The sequence below is a fragment of the Oncorhynchus keta genome, chromosome 12 (assembly GCF_023373465.1).
Source record: "Oncorhynchus keta strain PuntledgeMale-10-30-2019 chromosome 12, Oket_V2, whole genome shotgun sequence".
NCBI classification, from domain to species: Eukaryota; Metazoa; Chordata; class Actinopteri; order Salmoniformes; family Salmonidae; genus Oncorhynchus; species Oncorhynchus keta.
Genome location: NC_068432.1, coordinates 22,616,334 through 22,636,765, shown reverse-complemented (window position 1 = coordinate 22,636,765; position 20,432 = coordinate 22,616,334). Strand labels below are relative to the sequence as shown.

The 20,432-nt window shown below is 42.9% G+C and overlaps 1 protein-coding gene across 2 annotated transcripts; it reads right to left on the bottom strand.

Annotated features, from left to right (window-relative positions):
* Positions 1–10,485: 10,485 nt before the first annotated feature.
* LOC118391140 (microfibrillar-associated protein 3-like) lies at positions 10,486–15,708 on the bottom strand. 2 transcript variants are annotated; one of them, XM_035782196.2, is made up of 3 exons: positions 15,564–15,708; positions 14,608–14,921; positions 10,486–14,495 (listed from the first exon to the last, which is right to left on the bottom strand). In XM_035782196.2, the coding sequence occupies exons 2-3, from the start codon at positions 14,867–14,869 to the stop codon at positions 13,723–13,725; spliced, it is 1,035 nt and encodes a 344-aa protein (XP_035638089.1). In that variant the 5' UTR covers positions 14,870–14,921; positions 15,564–15,708; the 3' UTR covers positions 10,486–13,722. The 2 variants fall into 2 exon arrangements, with proteins under 2 accessions (XP_035638089.1, XP_052313826.1); XM_052457866.1 differs by lacking the exon at positions 15,564–15,708 and adding an exon at positions 15,360–15,557.
* Positions 15,709–20,432: the final 4,724 nt, after the last annotated feature.

Here is a 20,432-nt window from a genome sequence, read left to right as displayed (position 1 = left end):
CGGACCTGGCATCCTTTCACTCCCTCCTCTCTACATTTTCCTCCTCTGTCTCTGCTGCTAAAGCCATTTTCTACCACTCTAAATTCCAAGCATCTGCCTCTAACCCTAGGAAGCTCTTTGCCACCTTCTCCTCACTCCTGAATCCTCCTCCCCCTCCCCCCTCCTCCCTCTCTGCAGATGACTTCGTCAACCATTTTGAAAAGAAGGTCGACGACATCCGATCCTCGTTTGCTAAGTCAAACGGCACCGCTGGTTCTGCTCACACTGCCCTACCCTGTGCTCTGACCTCTTTCTCCCCTCTCTCTCCAGATGAAATCTTGCGTCTTGTGACGGCCGGCCGCCCAACAACCTGCCCGCTTGACCCTATCCCCTCCTCTCTTCTCCAGACCATTTCCGGAGACCTTCTCACCTCGCTCATCAACTCATCCCTGACCGCTGGCTACGTCCCTTCCGTCCTCAAGAGAGCGAGAGTTGCACCCCTTCTGAAAAAACCTACACTCAATCCCTCCGATGTCAACAACTACAGACCAGTATCCCTTCTTTCTTTTCTCTCCAAAACTCTTGAACGTGCCGTCCTTGGCCAGCTCTCCCGCTATCTCTCTCTGAATGACCTTCTTGATCCGAATCAGTCAGGTTTCAAGACTAGTCATTCAACTGAGACTGCTCTTCTCTGTATCACGGAGGCGCTCCGCACTGCTAAAGCTAACTCTCTCTCCTCTGCTCTCATCCTTCTAGACCTATCGGCTGCCTTCGATACTGTGAACCATCAGATCCTCCTCTCCACCCTCTCAGAGTTGGGCATCTCCGGCGCGGCCCACGCTTGGATTGCGTCCTACCTGACAGGTCGCTCCTACCAGGTGGCGTGGCGAGAATCTGTCTCCTCACCACGCGCTCTCACCACTGGTGTCCCCCAGGGCTCTGTTCTAGGCCCTCTCCTATTCTCGCTATACACCAAGTCACTTGGCTCTGTCATAACCTCACATGGTCTCTCCTATCATTGCTATGCAGACGACACACAATTAATCTTCTCCTTTCCCCCTTCTGATGACCAGGTGGCGAATCGCATCTCTGCATATCTGGCAGACATATCAGTGTGGATGACGGATCACCACCTCAAGCTGAACCTCGGCAAGACGGAGCTGCTCTTCCTCCCGGGGAAGGACTGCCCGTTCCATGATCTCGCCATCACGGTTGACAACTCCATTGTGTCCTCCTCCCAGAGCGCTAAGAACCTTGGCGTGATCCTGGACAACACCCTGTCGTTCTCAACTAACATCAAGGCGGTGGCCCGTTCCTGTAGGTTCATGCTCTACAACATCCGCAGAGTACGACCCTGCCTCACACAGGAAGCGGCGCAGGTCCTAATCCAGGCACTTGTCATCTCCCGTCTGGACTACTGCAACTCGCTGTTGGCTGGGCTCCCTGCCTGTGCCATTAAACCCCTACAACTCACCCAGAACGCCGCAGCCCGTCTGGTGTTCAACCTTCCCAAGTTCTCTCACGTCACCCCGCTCCTCCGCTCTCTCCACTGGCTTCCAGTTGAAGCTCGCATCTGCTACAAGACCATGGTGCTTGCCTACGGAGCTGTGAGGGGAACAGCACCTCAGTACCTCCAGGCTCTGATCAGGCCCTACACCCAAACAAGGGCACTGCGTTCATCCACCTCTGGCCTGCTCGCCTCCCTACCACTGAGGAAGTACAGTTCCCGCTCAGCCCAGTCAAAACTGTTCGCTGCTCTGGCCCCCCAATGGTGGAACAAACTCCCTCACGACGCCAGGACAGCGGAGTCAATCACCACCTTCCGGAGACACCTGAAACCCCACCTCTTTAAGGAATACCTAGGATAGGATAAGTATTTCTTCTCACCCCCCCCCACACTATTGTAAAGTGACTATTCTACTGGATGTCATAAGGTGAATGCACCAATTTGTAAGTCGCTCTGGATAAGAGCGTCTGCTAAATGACTTAAATGTAAATGATGTAAATGTTGAGGGGTTCTCACATGAGGCAGGGCGCTAGCGTATGGGTGATGTAATGTAGAGCTGATCCGACATAGGGAAGGAATAGAAGAGTTACAGTGTGTGGCAATGGCAAAAATATATATTACAATCGAAAGATAACAAGTTTAAAGTGATATTTCCTCTCCCAAAAGCAACAGGTGGTGGTATTTGGCTTGATGCTAACTGAGCAAGTGCAAAATCACACTTGAATTCAAACCTTATGGAAGCGGAAATGTTGAATAATACTCTATTGCTTGAAGCACTTGAAGATCCGTTTTCATCCAACGTTTTCCATTGATCAAATCATGGTTTGGCCTAGCTGTTCTCAAATCACTTTGGTTTGCCTTTGGTTTGCAGCTAACAATACTGTGTTGTTACTGTCTTAACCTGCAGTGAGCAGATATCAAAGAGTTCCTTGCAGATGAGGGTTAGACAGCTGTTATAGGTGAGGCAAGGGTTGGTAGTGATGGTAGGGGGGCCTTTGTTTACACAAGCCGATATTCCCTTGTGGAGATCTTTCTTGGATAAAAGCCTGGAGGATGTGCTTTCTGAAAACCCATTGCACAGAGGCGTTCTCAATGAATGTACTGCTGAACTCTCGTGTTTGTCTGCAGCTGAATCCAATTCCAGGACTAAACGATAAAACAAAGCGTTATGGCAGATGAAATGGTGGACTCATCCTTGCCAAGACCCATTTGATTTCCACGATTGATTCTCCACTCACCCTTATTTGGGGGTAATTGGTGCTCTGAGGCAAGAGAATGCTTTTTGTAAAAGGACATCAGCCAACCCTCTCAGTAATCTGCTACAGATGGACTGGTGTTTCTATATGTTGAGTGTAGTTTTGGAGATTTTCCACAAAAATGTAATTATCCTTGTCTTTTTTATTGTTTTGACATGAAGCAACAGAGAAAGTGGATCCCACCATACACAATTGACACCAAGAGACATGCAAAAAGTCATCACATTAAACAGTCAGCTTCATACATATACTACTATTCAAAAGTTTGGGGTCACTTAGAAATGTCCTTGTTTTTGAAAGAAAAACATTTTTTTTTGTCCATTAAAACCTCTTGCGGCGACCCATCCCGGATCCGGGATCGTGACTACGGCTCAAGCTCATTACCATAACGCTAAATGCAAAAAAATATTCTTAGAAATATTTAACCTCCACACATTAATAAGTCCAATGGCTCAAATGAAAGATAAACACCTTGCCTCTACCCAGCAAGTCAGATTTCTAACATTTTTTACGGCGAAAACATAGCACATATTTATATTAGACCACCACCGAAACAAAAGACGAGAGGCAGCCATTTTGTCCCAGAAAATATAAAATGATAAAAGCAGGATTAAAAAATAAATCATTCACTAACCTTTTGAAAATCTTCATCAGATGACAGTAATAGTACATGTTACACAATACATTTTTTTTTCAATAATATGCCATTTATATCCATAAATCTCTGTTTACAATGATGACATTTTCAAAAAATGCTACTCAAATGTCCGGAGAAATGATGATAGCTCCGACAGATAACGTCAGATAACAAGCAATAAACATGACTAAATATACATGTTCTACATATAGTTACAAAGATACACTTCTTAATGCAACCGCTGTATTACATTTATTTTTAACGTTACAGAATTCGTTCACTAGGCTATACTATGAGTCGGCGCTCAGATATTAGCAGTATGTCTCCTCTACGTTTGGAGTCCACAGAAACCCAAAATAACCACATAAATATTCCCTTACCTTTGATGTTCTTCGATCAGAAGACGTAGAAGGAGTCATACTTACCCAATACATCGTTTGGTTTCACGTTGTGTGTCTCTGTATTAGCATATGCTAACAGCTTCAGCTGAAATGCACCCAAAATGACTTCTGGTCCCGCACTCTTGCACATCAAAACTTCAAAATTACATATTATATGTCGACTAAACTGGTCAAACTATGTGCAGAATCGAGCTTTATGATGTTTTTAACATGTAAAACAATGATCAGCGTGAACAGACAAACCGCCTTCAATTGGTGTTTCTTGGAAAAGAATGTGCCCCAAATCGGCCGCGCGCAATAGAGTGCATGTATTTGAGAGTGACCCGAACATTTCAGCCCGCCAAACGACGAGGGCTCGCGAGATTCTCACAATGAATGCACCATTTGAAAGCAGACATCGCGCTGAACAAATACATACTGTTCCCAGATCGGTAGCTGCCTGGGAAGGGTGGGGGCGATGACGTCAAAGTTGACCCAACTTTTCTCTTGACAAGAGAGAGTTTGGGAGAAAGGCTGCCCTGAGAGTTCTGCTTTACATACAGACATAATTTAAACAGTTTTAGAAACTTTAGTGTTTTCTATTCAATAATAATTATTATATGCATATATTAGCAATTTTGGGAAAAATATTTTCAGTTTACTATGGGCACGAACTTCCTCCACGGGGGGCAGTATTCAGCCCTATCTCCAAGAGGTTAAAATAACATAAAATTGATCAGAAATACAGTGTAGACATTGTTAATGTATTGTATCTGGAAACAACAGATTTTTTTATGGAATATCTACATTGGCGTACAGAGGCCCATTATTAGCAACCATCACTCCTGTGTTCCAATGGCACGTTGTGTTAGCTAAAAGGCTAATTAATCATTAGAAACCCCTTTTGTAATTATGTTAGTAATAATAATATAATAATAATAATAATAATAATAATGTTAGCACAGCTGAAAACTGTTGTCCTGAATTAAGAAGCAATAAAACAGTCCTTCTTTAGACGAGTTGAGTATCGAGAGCATCAGCATTTGTGGGTTTGATTACAGGCTCAAAAGGGCTAGAAACAAGGATCTTTCTTCAAAATCAAAATCAAATCAAATCAAATGTTATTTGTCACATACACATGGTTAGCAGATGTTAATGCGAGTGTAGCGAAATGCTTGTGCTTCTAGATGTCATAAGGTGAATGCACCAATTTGTAAGTCGCTCTGGATAAGAGCGTCTGCTAAATGACTTAAATGTAAATGTAATGTAGTTCCGACAATGCAGTGATAACCAACAAGTAATCAATTCCAAAACTACTGTCTTATACACAGTGTAAGGGGATAAAGAATATGTACATAAGGATATATGAATGAGTGATGGTACAGGGCAGCATACAGTAGATGGTATCGAGTACAGTATATACATATGAGATGAGTATGTAGACAAAGTAAACAAAGTGGCATAGTTAAAGTGGCTAGTGATACATGTATTACATAAGGATGCAGTCGATGATATAGAGTACAGTATATACGTATGCATATGAGATGAATAATGTAGGGTAAGTAACATTATATAAGGTAGCATTGTTTAAAGTGGCTAGTGATATATTTACATAATTTCCCATCAATTCCCGTTATTAAAGTGGCTGGAGTTGGGTCAGTGCCAATGTCAGTGTGTTGGCAGCAGCCACTCAATGTTAGTGGTGGCTGTTTAACAGTCTGATGGCCTTGAGATAGAAGCTGTTTTTCAGTCTCTCGGTCCCAGCTTTGATGCACCTGTACTGACCTCGCCTTCTGGATGATAGCGGGGTGAACAGGCAGTGGCTCGGGTGGTTGATGTCCTTGATGATCTTTATGACCTTCCTGTAACATCGGGTGGTGTAGGTGTCCTGGAGGGCAGGTAGTTTACCCCCGGTGATGCGTTGTGCAGACCTCACTACCCTCTGGAGAGCCTTACGGTTGAGGGCGGAGCAGTTGCCGTACCAGGCGGTGATACAGCCCGCCAGGATGCTCTCAATTGTGCATCTGTAGAAGTTTGTGAGTGTTTTTTTCTGAAACTCATCAGTCTATTCTTGTTCTGAGAAATGAAGGCTATTCCATGCGAGAAATTGCCAAGAAACTAAAGATCTCGTACAACGCTGTGTACCACTCCCTTTACAGAACAGTGCAAACTGGTTGTAACCAGAATAGAAAGAGGCGTGGAGTAGTACTCTCGGAGTCGCCTCTTCACTGTTGACGTTGAGACTGGTGTTTTGCGGGTACTATTTAATGAAGCTGCCAGTTGAGGACTTATGAGGCATCTTTCTCACATGGAATAGCCTTCCGGCACCGACAGAGATGGCCGCCTTGCTTCGCGTTCCTAGGAAACTATGCAGTCTTTTTTTATGTGTTATTGCTATTTATAATGCTATTTCTGGCTTCTGTTGACTGCACAATATGGCGGATATATGTTTGGCTGTTTTGGTCTCTGAGTGCCGTACTCAGATTATTGCATGGTGTGCTTTTTCGGTAAAACTTTTTTGAAATCTGACACAGCGGTTGCATTAAGGAGAAGTTTATCTAAAGTTTCATGCATAACACTTGTATTTCCATCAACATTTTATGATGAGTATTTCTGTAAATTGATGTGGCTCTCTGCAAAATCACTGGATGTTTTGGAACTACTTGTAACACGCCAATGTAATATCAGATTTTTAAAATATGAACTTATCAAACAAAACATACATGTATTGTGTAACATGACGTCCTATGAGTGTCATCTGATGAAGATCATCAAAGGTTAGTGATTAATTTGATCTCTTTGTGCTTTTTGTGACTCCTCTCTTTGGCTGGAAAAATGGCTGTGTTTTTCTGTGACTTGGCTCTGACCTAACACATTGCTTTCGTCATAAAGCCCTTTTGAAATCGGACACTGTGGCTGGATTAACGAGAAGTGTATCTTTAAAATGGTGTAAAATACTTGTATGCTTGAGGAATTGTAATTATGAGATTTCTGTTGTTTTGAATTTGGCGCCCTGCACTTTCACTGGCTGTTGTTGAGGTGGGACGCTACCATCCCGAATATCCCAGAGAGGTTAAAGCCTTCCCCAACCAGAAACCGTGGATTGATGGCAGCATTCGCGCAAAACTGAAAGCGTGAACCATTGCTTTTAATCAGGGCAAGGTGACCGGAAACATGACATACAAACAGTGTAGCTATTCCATCCGCAAGGCAATCAGACAAGCTAAGCGTCAGTATAGAGACAAAGTAGAGTCGCAATTCAACGGCTCAGACATGAGAGGTATGTGGCAGGGTCTACAGTCAATCACAAACTTCAAAAAGAAAACCAGCACCGTCGCGGACCACGATGTCTTGCTCCTAGACAAACTAAACAACTTCTTTGCTCGCTTTGAGGACAATACAGTGCCACCAACACGGCCCGCTACCAAAACCTGTGGGCTCTCCTTCACTGCAGCCAATGTGACTAAAACATTTAAACCTGTTAACCCTGGCAAGAATGCAGGCCCAGACGCGTCCTCAGAGCATGCACAGACCAGCTGGCTGGTGTGTTTACAGACATATTCAATCAATCCCTATACCAGTTTGCTGTTCCCACATGCTTCAAGAGGGCCACCATTGTTCCTGTTCCCAAGAAAACTAAGGTAACTGGGCTAATTGACTATCGCCCCGTAGCACTCACTCTCGGGGACAAACTACCTGCCCTCCAGGACACCTACACCACCCGATGTCACAGGAAGACCATGAAGATCATCAAGGACAACAACCACCCGAGCCACTGCCTGTTCACCGTTCACCCCGCTATCATCCAGAAGGCTAATGATAAATTAGCCTTTTAAAATTATAAACTTGGATTAGCTAACACAATGTGCCATTGGAACACAGGAGTGATGGTTGCTGATAATGGGCCTCTGTACGCCTATGTAGATATTCCATTAAAGAAATCAGCCATTTCCAGCTACAATAGTAATTTACAACATTAACAATGTCTACTCTCTATTTCTGATCAATTTGATGTTATTTTAATGGACAAAAAATGTGCTTTTCTTTCAAAAACAAGGACATGACCCCAAACTTTTGAGCGGTAGTGTAAGTGTGTACCACTCTAGGGACACAGCACACTGCCACACTCAAGTACACTTAGACATGGACTCTTGAGGAATGAGGAACTCAAATTATGTGCAAAAAGGATTTTGAGGAAGCACTCTTTCTTTTTGCTCTCTGGCCTCTTTAATTTTCAAACCCTGTCTTCATGTTCCACTCATCTCCATCTTCTCTGTGTGACTCCTGTGAAGGCTCACAGTGCTGCCTTGTTGTGGAGTGCTGCCTACTTCTACAAATACTTCAGCTGTGGTGCTGCTGAGTGCATTTTAAGTCACCGATCAGTTGCAAGTGTTTTTCTCTATTTTACATAATAAACACACTCGTATGTGCAAGTATGCACACATACGTGATTGCATTTTCACACACACAAGCACTCACGTGTGCACATAGTACATGTGCACGTGTGCACTGATGTGCGCGCACACACACACACACAGAGAGAAAGAGAGAGAGAGATCTGCATTTTCCCTGACTGTTGTCTTTTGGCCTTGCTCTGTTTTCCTCTCCGTCTCTCCCGCTCTGTGCAGTCACAAATACTTAAGGTTCGGTGAATAAAGGAATGAGTTGTTGTTGCCTTATTTGTTTTGTACTCTCCCTGTGTATTATGCTGTTGTAGAGAGGAATGGGAAAAGCCTTTGATGCTCCGTTGCCTAGCAGATGCTTTCAGTTTGCTTACTGAATCTCTATACTGAGCCCTCTCATTCTCCTTGGCATGACATGGGCTATTGACTGCCACTGCAGATGGGATAACAGGGGCCTGTGCTTCCAAATACCGTTAGAGGATGGAAATAACTTCGACATTCCACACACATACTGCGCCTGATGCAACGGAGGGACCACTCCAAGACCCAGTTCAACAGCACCAAAAAAAAACAATTCTTGGAAATCTCACAGAGACAGAGACTGAAAAAAACTTGCAGTTAGTTTAGTTACTGGATATATTGGGCTCTTGGCCAAACAGGGTGAATATTTTGCAAGTCATTTGGCATGGCATGGAACAAAAGAATGCAATTACCACGCAACTTTGGGAAACAGACACTTTGGCTAACCTAAAAAATGATTCTGATATACAATGGACTCCTTAAGTGCTATTGTTGTTGAATTTGTGCTGTAAATGGGGCATGCAGAAATATAATATATTGAAGTGGAACTAGTGAACACTGAACTGTAGTGCTAATGTTATAACTGGCTAAGAAATGTGTCACTCTTTCACATAACAGACTTAACATCTTCTACCTGTCTCCGACAACAAGATGGAGGAAGCAACTGTTCAATAAATCTTTCATGAGTTTCATTACTGCATATTTCATATGTAGCCTGTCACTCTATAAATCAGCAAAGACAGCCCAATTCATCTTTGAAGTTCAGAGCTAAAAAGTGGAGCAGTGCAGTCAGACCAACTCATCTAGCATATTGTCTTATTGCAACTAAGAGAACCCAGTTATTAATGAGAAAAATCAAAACACCAGTAGAATCTTGTTAGCTTATCTATTGTGGTGTGAAATTCACTTTTAAAGCTAATGGAAGACGGAACAACAGGAACAATAGCTAACAGCTCAAGAATATCAGTGAATTAAATTGGGTTATGATAAATAGCAGAGAATAGTTACTGAAACACACTTCCATAAGGCACTTACTTGCCTTATAACTCCTGTAAATCGTCAGAACGTGATGAAACTGAAATTATACTACAATCAACAAGATTGTAAGCATGTCTTTGATAGTTTGATGAATATGGTTGCTTCATTACTATGCCCTGTTGTTTTCTTGTATACAGTTACTATTGACATTGAGAAAGGACGCCTTGTTGAATACAGTAAATGTCACTTGCACCACTAAAAATGGTAAATGAACAGTGACCATACGAGACGTGCGTTCAACAAGGCTTCCGTTTGCAAACAGTCGTAGCGAACTATTCTTGTTCACAGTTTGTTGATCGTTGTATTAACACAAACATTCCAGTCTGTTAGTTTTAGCAACACTTTCTGGTAAAACGAAGGATAGACCATGTCAAATGTTGATTTTAGACTCAGCTTCTGCAATAATCAGTGACTTTTTAGACCGTGGTACTGATGTCACGGAGTGGCTACCGATTTTAATGTGTGTATCGACAAGAAAAAGTGAGCAGCCGATTGGAAGAGATTCGAGTGTTCTGTGGAGGAGGAAGTCATCCCTCGTTACAACGACTTTGCCTTTTTCGCTCATTTTAGGATGAGCTGAGAAACCTTTCAGGTAATTTGCATGTCTAGACGGTCTCGGTGTTTTGATTAAAGTAACCTGAATAAAGATGTCTGAAACATTCCCAATGATGTACCTGGCTAATATGATCTATAAGGAAGCACGAATGCAACCCAACCGCTTAGTTAATTGACCAACCAGACAGCTGGGTGGGTGGGGTGTACAGTCAACCAACCAGACAGCTGGGTGGGTGGGGTGTACAGTCAACCAACCAGACAGCTGGGGTGTGACAGCTGATATAATCAATCAAACGGTTATGTACATTAAGTACATTATTTATAAGGCCCCTTATCTATCAACAGTTGCACAAAGGGCAAATACCCGAATTCAAATGTAAAAATGTTCAAGTACAATGTATAAAAAAAAGAAGGTACAATGTATCCAACATAGTGAACAGAAAGCCTTTAATGAACAATACACCATTGTATCATTGCTAATTGCCTCTGTTTTACACACAGAACAACGGCAGGACTCTTAAATCAAATTTTGCTTTGTTTTTCCAGATATTGTGTGAGGAACTCAACCCTCTGGTTCCATACAGAGGAGAACTACTGGATTACTGGATTGGCTTCCATTCTATTAGTCTTACTCTGACTTACAAGGCCTGGTGTGATAACATGCGTCTTATCTCTTGGCTGGTACATATGACTATAATGCTTCTATTAGGCTGGTTCAGTCGTGTGCTAATACGCTGCTCTTTATCGTGACCTATTTTCGCAAATACAGTATATTCCAGATAAGAGTTAGATAAAAGCTATCGCAGGGGGAAAAAGGGGAGTTTTTTTCAATCATGGCAGGATTCAATTAAATTATTTTGGGTTCAGTTTCAGGCTCGTATCTCTTTTTCCCTTTCATGCTGTCTGATGTTCATCTCTCATATAATCCAGAGAATTGGTAGCAATTTGCAGACAGAAACTAGTGTAGGCGAAGTGCATAATGTTTTAGAAATGGCTGAGGTCAGTCACCCCACAAAACCGACTGTTTCAAATGGATTGACAGCTGGAATGGTCCAGACCATACAGTTTTAAAGATTTTGTTGAAGCTGTTCAAGGCTCAGATGTCAGAGTTCATTGGGAGGAAAGAAATAGCTTCAGGGCTTTTTCTACTCACGTCTCATTCTCAAAACATCTCTTTCTCAAAACTTAAGCAGTTAATATCAACATATGAGATTATTATCCATTCCGTCTGCTGACGTCAGAGGATTTCCATTCCATTCCTGCCACCCGTACCCAGAATAATCACTAGATGATATATTATTGCATTGTCCGATGCCTGAATGAATAACCCATGGGTAAAGCACTGCTGGGGTTCATTACAACGACAGCCAATCTGGCAGCCAATCTTTACTCAGAAGTTTCTGTGATTTGCAAAGGAAGTAAAAAAATCTGTGTTTTTAGACATATTTATTACTATTTTTAAACACTTCATTTGTGAGCTCTGCAAGTTAGACTTCAAGGTCTACAATTCCAAACATTAAAAAGCAGGTTATAATGAGTTGGCACCCAATGTTTTCACCCTGATAATAATCAATTGTTTTGGGCTGGGCCAATTAATCACTGTAGGTAAACACACAAACACACACCCTAAAACACACAAGCACACACCTTTGGACCAACAGCAATGAGAAATTGAGCTAATCTTCCACTGTTTGAAGTGCAATTGTTCAAAGTCCTTCAGTAAGATAAGAGTGCCAGAGAAGCACTACTCATTCAACCAACTCATACTTTGTTCTATACTTGAGGCTGGTGTAGGAATTAAGTCATTAGCATATTACCCATATTTGGTCAAATTCAATGAATCTGCCCTCAAACACACACTGAAGAAAGAAGAGGTAGGAAGAGCATCACACTGTGTCTGTCCCTGTACTAGTTTGTCCCCATAGTGATCACTGTTTACTTCACTGAAGCCAAGTTACAGTCTGACTGCCATTTAACCTGAATATATTCTAATGTAATTTTAACAATATAGTCATTTCTATAATACAAACCTGTTTTACAGGTAGACAAGTAGGAGTCATGTATGTAGAGCACATGTCATTAGGTGTGACTCATGAGAGATGAGATGTTTATTCAACCTTAGTATCAACTGGCCCTATAGTTATCCAATATAACCTTTGTCAGTTTAAAGTAATATATTTAGTGTTCTACCTCAGAGACCAAACAGTTGGCTCTGTAAAAGTTGTGCAACATCCCCACCAACTGGAAAGATAGCAGAATTACACCAAGTGGTCAAAAAAGTACCCAATTGTCATACTTGAGTAAATTATACCTTAGAGAGACTCAAGTAAAAGTGAAAGTCATTTAGTCAAATCCTACTTGAATAAAAGTCTAAACGTATTTGGTTTTAAATATACTTAAGTATCAAAAGGAAATATTGCTAAAATATACTTGAGTATAAAAAGTAAAAATCATTTCAAATTCCTTATATTAAATTAACCAGACATATTTCACACATTTCCTTGTTTTTTTAATTTACGGAGAGCTCGGGGCACGCACCAACACTCAGACATAATTTACAAACGAAGCATGTGCTTTGTGAGTCCGCCAGATCAGAGACAGTAGGGATGACCGGGTATGCTCCCTTGAGTGTGTGAATTAGACCATTTTTAATTTACATTTTTTTAAATTTGACCTTTATTTAACCAGGCAAGTCAGTTAAGAACATATTCTTATTTTCAATGACGGCCTGGGAACAGTGGGTTAACCTGCCTGGGCAGAACGACAGATTTGTACCTTGTCAGCTCGGGGGTTTGAACTCACAACCTTCCGGTTACTAGTCCAACGCTCTAACCACTAGGCTACGAAAATACATTATTTTCTTTAGGAATGTAGTGAAGTAAAAGTAAAAGTTTTTAAACTATAAATAGTAAAGTACAGACCCCAAAAAACTACTTAAGTAGTACTTAAGTATTTTTTACTTAAGTACTTTATACCACTGATTACACCCATTACCCCAAGTAAAATTGTACTTAATTTGCTAGATTGCCTTGTGCAACCCATATTCCAAGTGATTTTAAAAACAACATGTTATTTGTTAAGATACAAAATTCAAAAAGGCACTCGCACATCTGAGCCATCTCTGTTGCAGGTGCATGGTTGAATAAGATGAGAAAAAAGAAGAATCCCGAACACTACTCATTAGTATCACTGCTCTTTATTAAGCTTTACATATCAGCCTCAAGGCCTTCGTCAGAGCTTTTTGAAGGCTGATACATAAAGCTTAATAAAGAGCAGTGATACTAGCAAGAGCAGTGTGCAGGTTTCTTATTTTTTCTAATTTGTTAAGTTACAAACACACAAGCAAACAACCAAATCAATCCTTCCTTTAAACTGAGGCAAGTAGTGAAGTAAATAAAGATGTAAAAACCGAACACAATCCTCTCATCACCTCCCACCATAGCTATCAAATACCATTGTTATCAGGTAGGGAAGTAACCACAAGGCCTCATCTCTGAAACATCTTTAGGTTTCATCCAGTGTATTTTCTCTATGAAATAGGCAGTAGCATCCTAAACACAAAATACCCCTCAACTCCCACCATCTGTGGTTGCCATCTGAGCAGCCCTTTGCTTTTGACCTCTCAACTAACTTGAAAATATTAGTTGTAAAGACCTGACTGGCACGACTAAATGCGACTTTCATAAGCCACACTCCCACTGGAGCATGGCCCCAGCATGGGTACAGACACCTCATCCCCTTCAGCCCACTTCTCATCCTCACAGTTGGACATAGGGTGTACAGACACCTCAATGTCCAGGCTGTTTTCAATGGTACCATCAACATCCTCTCTGCCATGTGCTGCTGGGCCCTGCTGCTCTGCTGACATCTGGACCTCACAGGTTTTACCTCTCCCCTCTGGGTTGGCTGGTTCTATAGCTTTCTGGAGGCTTGTCGCCCCCACCGAGGTGTGCACCGTCTCCATAACCTCCTCCACAAAGGCCCTGCAACTGAGGATGGTCTGGGGAAGTGGCACACTGCGGGCCAGCTCCTCCATGTGGCGGGCAAACTCCATGGTCTTGAGCTGGGTGACCTTGGCCCACTCCATGGTCTTGGCTGAGGTGATGATGGGGATGCGCTTGGCTATCTCGTAGGCCTTCTGGAGCTTCTCAGCTCCCTCGGTGCGGAAGAACTCGTTGATGGCCTTCTCCGTCTTCTTCAGGTGACTGCTGACCATGCAGAGGCGCGTGACATTGAGGATCATGGTGATGGTGAAGGCGATGAGACAAACAATGACGTAGTACAGGCCCAGGCCGCTGTGGACGTAGGCCACCCGTAAGGTGATGGTGTAGTTTGAGGTTCCTGCCGAGCTGGAGGCTATGCAGGTGTATCGGCCTCGGTCTTCAAAACTGACCGTTGTGATATTTAAAAAGCTCTTGTCCTGAATCAGCCATTTCCCACCTTCCGGAAAGAAATCAAGTTAGTTAAACCTGCTTTTAATAATACAATGTAAAGCAATTCATCAGATGGTTTCAGGTAACTAGAAGTTGATAGAGTTGGCTGTATGTATTACCTCCCTCTTCCGCACCCAGAACGTGCCCTTTGGAATTGTACCACTGAATGTCATCTGGCTTTCCAGTGACATTGCACTCAATCAGAGTGCTGGCTCCCTCTTTCACTATGATATCCCGGAGAGTAGGTAAACTGGCAAGGTAGTGGATGGATACCAGAGAACGGTTCTGTGTTCCATCTTTTATAATTTCTTCTGCATGTCCAGAGGCAAAGAGTAGTGTGATGATCATGCACACACACATGTGTGCTTGTGTATGTGTCATGTTGGGGAGCAGTACAATCTTCAGTTCACATCAAGGGAAAGTTCTCTAAAACCTGTAGAACAGGAGTGTGGGGGGGGGGTTGAACAGGTGTCGAGGTAAAAGCTATTGCAGCCAGTCAACATTTCAATCACAGCCGACCAAAAATATATACATACACTGAGTATACAAAACATTAGGAACACCTGCTCTTTCCATGAAAGCTATGATCACTTATCGATGTCACTTGTTAAATCCAATTCAAATCAGTGTAGATGGCAGGGAGGAGACAGATTAAATAAGGATTTTTAAGCCTTGAGACAATTAAGAAATGGATTGTGTCTGTGTGCCATTCAGAGGGTGAATGGGCAAGACAAAATATTTAAGTGCCTTTGTTTGGTATACTCAGTGTAGTTGATCTACATCATAGCCAATTGTGGATCATAAATGTTTAAAAACAGTGGAAGAAAATAAAACGAGCAAATATGCATAAAGTAATCAACAACTATGATACCTTTAGTAAGGTACGTCAGCAGCTAACTAGCTAACAAATGTCAGCTACACCTGTTGTTCAGTTAGCAAGAAAAAATGCCCTGATGGAGAATAATAACAGAACACTAGATGCCACAAAACATCTTAGATAAAATAATAAAATTCATAACTACAACAGCCAACAAAAATAAAACGAACAATAGCTTTAGATTTGTTCTTTATCTACCTTCATGCACACAAACAGCAGCAACTGGTGAGTTCCGCATTCAGCAGTGGGCGTGGTCAAAATCTGAAGAAACCAACCTTGCGCCAAAGATGTTCTCGTCTATCGGTCGTTGCGCTCTCTTCTTCTTCGATGAGGTTAAACGGCAGTTGGCAGCCATTAAATGTTGCATTACTGTCATCTATTAGACTGGAGTACAACTCCCTTATACTTTGCTTGAACAAAATAAATAAATACCCTACCATCTTACACTACACTCACAAAAAAATAAAACCCTATAATAATAAAAAGTAACGCCACCCGCTATTTATAATCCGCTATTTAAATCTATTTAGTCCTACCTCAGGCCAACAACCTGAACCGGGGACACCACCACAACCTGGGACACCACCACTTTTTTATTTTTAACACACCCTGTAACTCTTCTGATGTCAAGTCTTACACACCCAAATACCTCTCTGCAGCTGCCACCTCAACAATTTTCTATGACTTACATTCCATCCATGCAGTACAGTTAATAACCATTGCTATAAATGCTAAAAATCTAATCTGAATGAAACATATCACTTGTTAGCCTATCCCTGTTTACTGGTACAGATCTACTACTCACACCACTCCTCTTAGATAAAAGGGAAGGATCTCAGGATCCTTCCCCCTTGACCCATCTTCCTATAGTTTCTTCACTGCCTCAGCATATGACAACTTCTGGAAACCTCAACCTGCCTCTCTTGCACCGGACATTTCTGATCCCCAGCTCTGCGGGCACCCTCACTATTAACACCGACCACTACTTTCCCCAATGCTACACATTCCTTTGTCTCATGCCCTTCTGCACACCTAGGAACATCCGTCCTACACACTCCTGCCACAAGCCTATAAGCTTGACACCTGTAACAATGTAATGTATTCGACACAAAAGCTCGTACAGGATAACTTATATATCCTAACATCACTTTGTCGGGCAAAGACTCAACATTAAAACTCAAAAGAACAAACAATGACTGTTTCACCACTCACGCCACCCTGCCTGTGCCGCACCAAACGACGAGCATCACAAACACTGGGAATCTTCCCCTTCAGTTGGTCAACTTCTACTGCTACCCAGTAATCACTCCTTTCAATGGCACCCTTTTCTTGAGAGTAAAACAATTCACAACTCTTGTCCCATTCATTTAACATGGAGCGCCTGCTCCCTCTGACCAGCAGAAACACAAACAATTATCACAAGACCACTTCTGGTTACCCTCACCAACTCCACAGCACCCAACTATGTTTTCACCCACCCCAAAACCACAAATAGATCAGCCAAAAGGCAAGGGTCCACTTTTTTCTCCAAAAACTTCACTACTACTACTGCCACAGACTCATCTTTTTCCTGACCCACGGTGAGGAGCCCAGTGACACAAGCCTCGACCAGCAGAAACACAAACAATTATCACAAGACCACTTCTGGTTACCCTCACCAACTCCACAGCACCCAACTATGTTTTCACCCACCCCAAAACCACAAATAGATCAGCCAAAAGGCAAGGGTCCACTTTTTTCTCCAAAAACTTCACTACTACTACTGCCACAGACTCATCTTTTTCCTGACCCACGGTGAGGAGCCCAGTGACACAAGCCTCACAGACGAGCTAAACGACTTCTATGCACGCTTTGAGGCAAGCAACATTGAAGCATGCATGTGAGCACCAGCTGTTCCGGACAAATGTGTGATCACGCTCGCTGTAGCCGACGAGCTAAATGGCTTCCAGTTGAAGCTCGCATCCGCTACAAGACCATGGTGCTCGCCTACGGAGCTGTGAGGGGAACGGCACCTCAGTACCTCCAGGCTCTGATCAGGCCCTACACCCAAACAAGGGCACTGCGTTCATCCACCTCTGGCCTGCTCGCCTCCCTACCACTGAGGAAGTACAGTTCCCGCTCAGCCCAGTCAAAACTGTTCGCTGCTCTGGCCCCCAATGGTGGAACAAACTCCCTCACGACGCCAGGACAGCGGAGTCAATCACCACCTTCCGGAGACACCTGAAACCCCACCTCTTCAAGGAATACCTAGGATAGGGTAAGTAAGGGTAGGTAATCCTTCTCCCCCAACAAGATTTAGATGCAAGTGGCTGTTCCACTGGTTGTCATAAGGTGTATGCACCAATTTGTAAGTCGCTCTGGATAAGAGCGTCTGCTAAATGACTTAAATGTAATGTAATGTAAATGATTCGAGGCAAGCAACACTGAAGCATGCATGGAACCAGCTGTTCCGGACAACTGTGTGAATCCGCTCGCTGTAGCCGATGTGAGTAAGACCTTTAAACAAGTCAACATTTACAAGGTCGCAGGGCCAGACAGATTACGAGGATGTGTACTCAGAGCATGCGCTGACCAACTGGCGAGTGTCTTCACTGAAATTTCCAACCTGTACCTGGCCGAGTCTGTAATATCTACAGTACATGTTTCAACCAGACCACCATAGTCCCTGTGCCCAATAACACCAAGGTAACCTGCCTAAATGACTAACGACTTGAAGCACTCACTTCTGTAGCCACGAAGTGCTTTGAAAGGCTGATCATGGCTTACACCATCATCCCAGAAACCCTAGACCCACTCCAATTTGCATACCACCCCAACAGATCCACAGATGATGCAATCCCACCTGAACAAAAGAAACACCTATGCGAGAATGCTTTTCATTGACTACAGCTCAGCATTCTAAACCATAGTGCCCTAAAAGCTCATTACTAAGCTAAGGACCCTGGGACTAAACACCTCCCTCTGCAACTGGATCCTTGACTTCCTGACAGGCCGCCCGCAGGTGGTAAGGGGAGGCAACAACACATTTGCCACGTTGATCCTAAACATGGGGGCCCCTCAGTGGTGTGTGCTCAGTCCCCTGCTGTACTCCCTGTTCACCCATGACTGCGTGGCCAACTCCAACACCATTAAGTTTGTAGACGACACAACAGTGGTAGGCCTGATCACCGCCAACGATGAGACAGCCTATAGGGAGGAGGTCAGAGACCAGGCAGTGTGGTGCCAGGACAACAACCTCTCCCTCAACGTGATCAAGACAAAGGAAATGATCGTGGACTACAGGAAAAGGAGGGCCGAGCACGCCCCCATTCTCATTGACGGGGCTGAAGTGGAGCAGATTGAGAGCTTCAAGTTCCTTGGTGTCCACATAACCAACAAACTATCATGATCCAAACACACCAGGATAGTCATGAAGAGGGCACAACAACGCCTATTCCCCCTCAGGAGACTGAAAAAGTTCTACAGCTGCACCATTGAGAGCATCCTGACTGGTTGCATCACCGCCTGGTATGGCAACTGCTCGGCCTCCTTGCGTTTGCAAGGCGCTACAGAGGGTAGTGTGTACGGCCCAGTACTTCAATTTGGCCAAACTTCCTGCCATCCAGGACTTCTATGCCAGGCGGTGTCAGAGGAAGACCCTAAAAATTGCCAAAGACTCCAGCCACCCTAGTCATAGACTGTTCGCTCTGCTACTGCATGGCAAGCGATACCAGAGTGCCAACTTTAGGTCCAAAAGGCCTCTTAACAGCTTCCACTCCCAAGTCATAAGTCTATTTGCATTGACCTGCTGCATGTGAGAAAAATTATTTGATTTGATGTAAAAGCCACAGAAAAATATAAAAGCACCCATAATCTATAGACAAGCTCTTCAAAGTACGATAAATAGTCAGTAAAGACTGCCTATCTGCTACAACAGCACCTTGCATTACATATTCCTTCCCCTTTTCCAAATGGCACCATCACCTGCATATATGAAACCCCCCCGTATAACCTTTCCGATATCCCCAAAGATATCATCAATCATCATAGTGAATAAGATAGCACTAACTTGTGGAGTTCCATTTTCCGCCTCATGTTCTCTTAATGACTCCAATCCCACCCTGACCTGGAAGATTCGGTCAAACAAGAAATCCATAATCCAGTTATACATTCTCCCACTATTACCCATTCAATTTAATTAGTAGACCTTCCCGCCACATTTTATGCTTTCCCAATATCAATATATACTAATGAAATCACTTCCTTCATTGATAAAGCTTTGGTCACCTCAGTACTGATTTTAACTAATGCATCAAGGGTAGGTCTTCCTTTTCTGAATCCACTCTGGTATGGACTTAATTAGACCCCTATGTTCCAGATAATACGTAAATCTTCCTACAATCAACTTCTATATTAATTTACAAAGATTTGATGTAAGTGCAATAGGTCTATGATTAGCAGTGTCATGACTGACCACGAGAATTCCAAATAGGTCAGATCCAGTTTGCAATGAATAACTTAAATCAGACCCCCTTTCACCAGTTGAGGGGGGAGGAAAGAACTAGTTGGGATTGATACTTACGTCCTGTTGTAAATCAAGGGAGAAGATCCAAGCCTGTGCTCAGAATTCACCAAAGGAATGTGTTTTGTCTCAACAGACCTTTTCCCGCTGAAACTCTAACACATTCAAAAGCAAATACTGGAACAGTATTTCGAATGTAGAACATGCGGAATGATCAGAGGCGATCTATAGAACACAAATGTAATTTTGTTTGTTATTTTGTGATGTCATAAAAAAAAAATGTTTGCCGGCCTACTAGCTGCTACTAGCTGCTACCGCAAATGTTCCGAATTATACGATGCGAGGTTATGATTAATAAATTGACTGTTTATAGATGTGATAGGTAAAAACCTTTTAGAGTTTAATTCAGGAGATGGTAACTCTTTAAAGAACCGCTTTCGTGATGCCCCAGATCCTAATGGGTTCATTTTTATATGATTAATTTAATTGAAAACCTGTTGTTTTGCAATCATGTTGTACCTTGCAATCATGACACAATATGCACCTACACATGCAGACCATACTTG

Bases quoted from the DNA above. Each gene is read 5' to 3' on its own strand.
- LOC118391140 (XM_035782196.2), bottom strand. From the start codon at position 14,869: ATGACACATACACAAGCACACATGTGTGTGTGCATGATCATCACACTA. The intron at 14,496-14,607 runs GTAATACATACA...TCTTTCCGGAAG, and splicing joins TCTGGGTGCGGAAGAGGGAG to GTGGGAAATGGCTGATTCAG.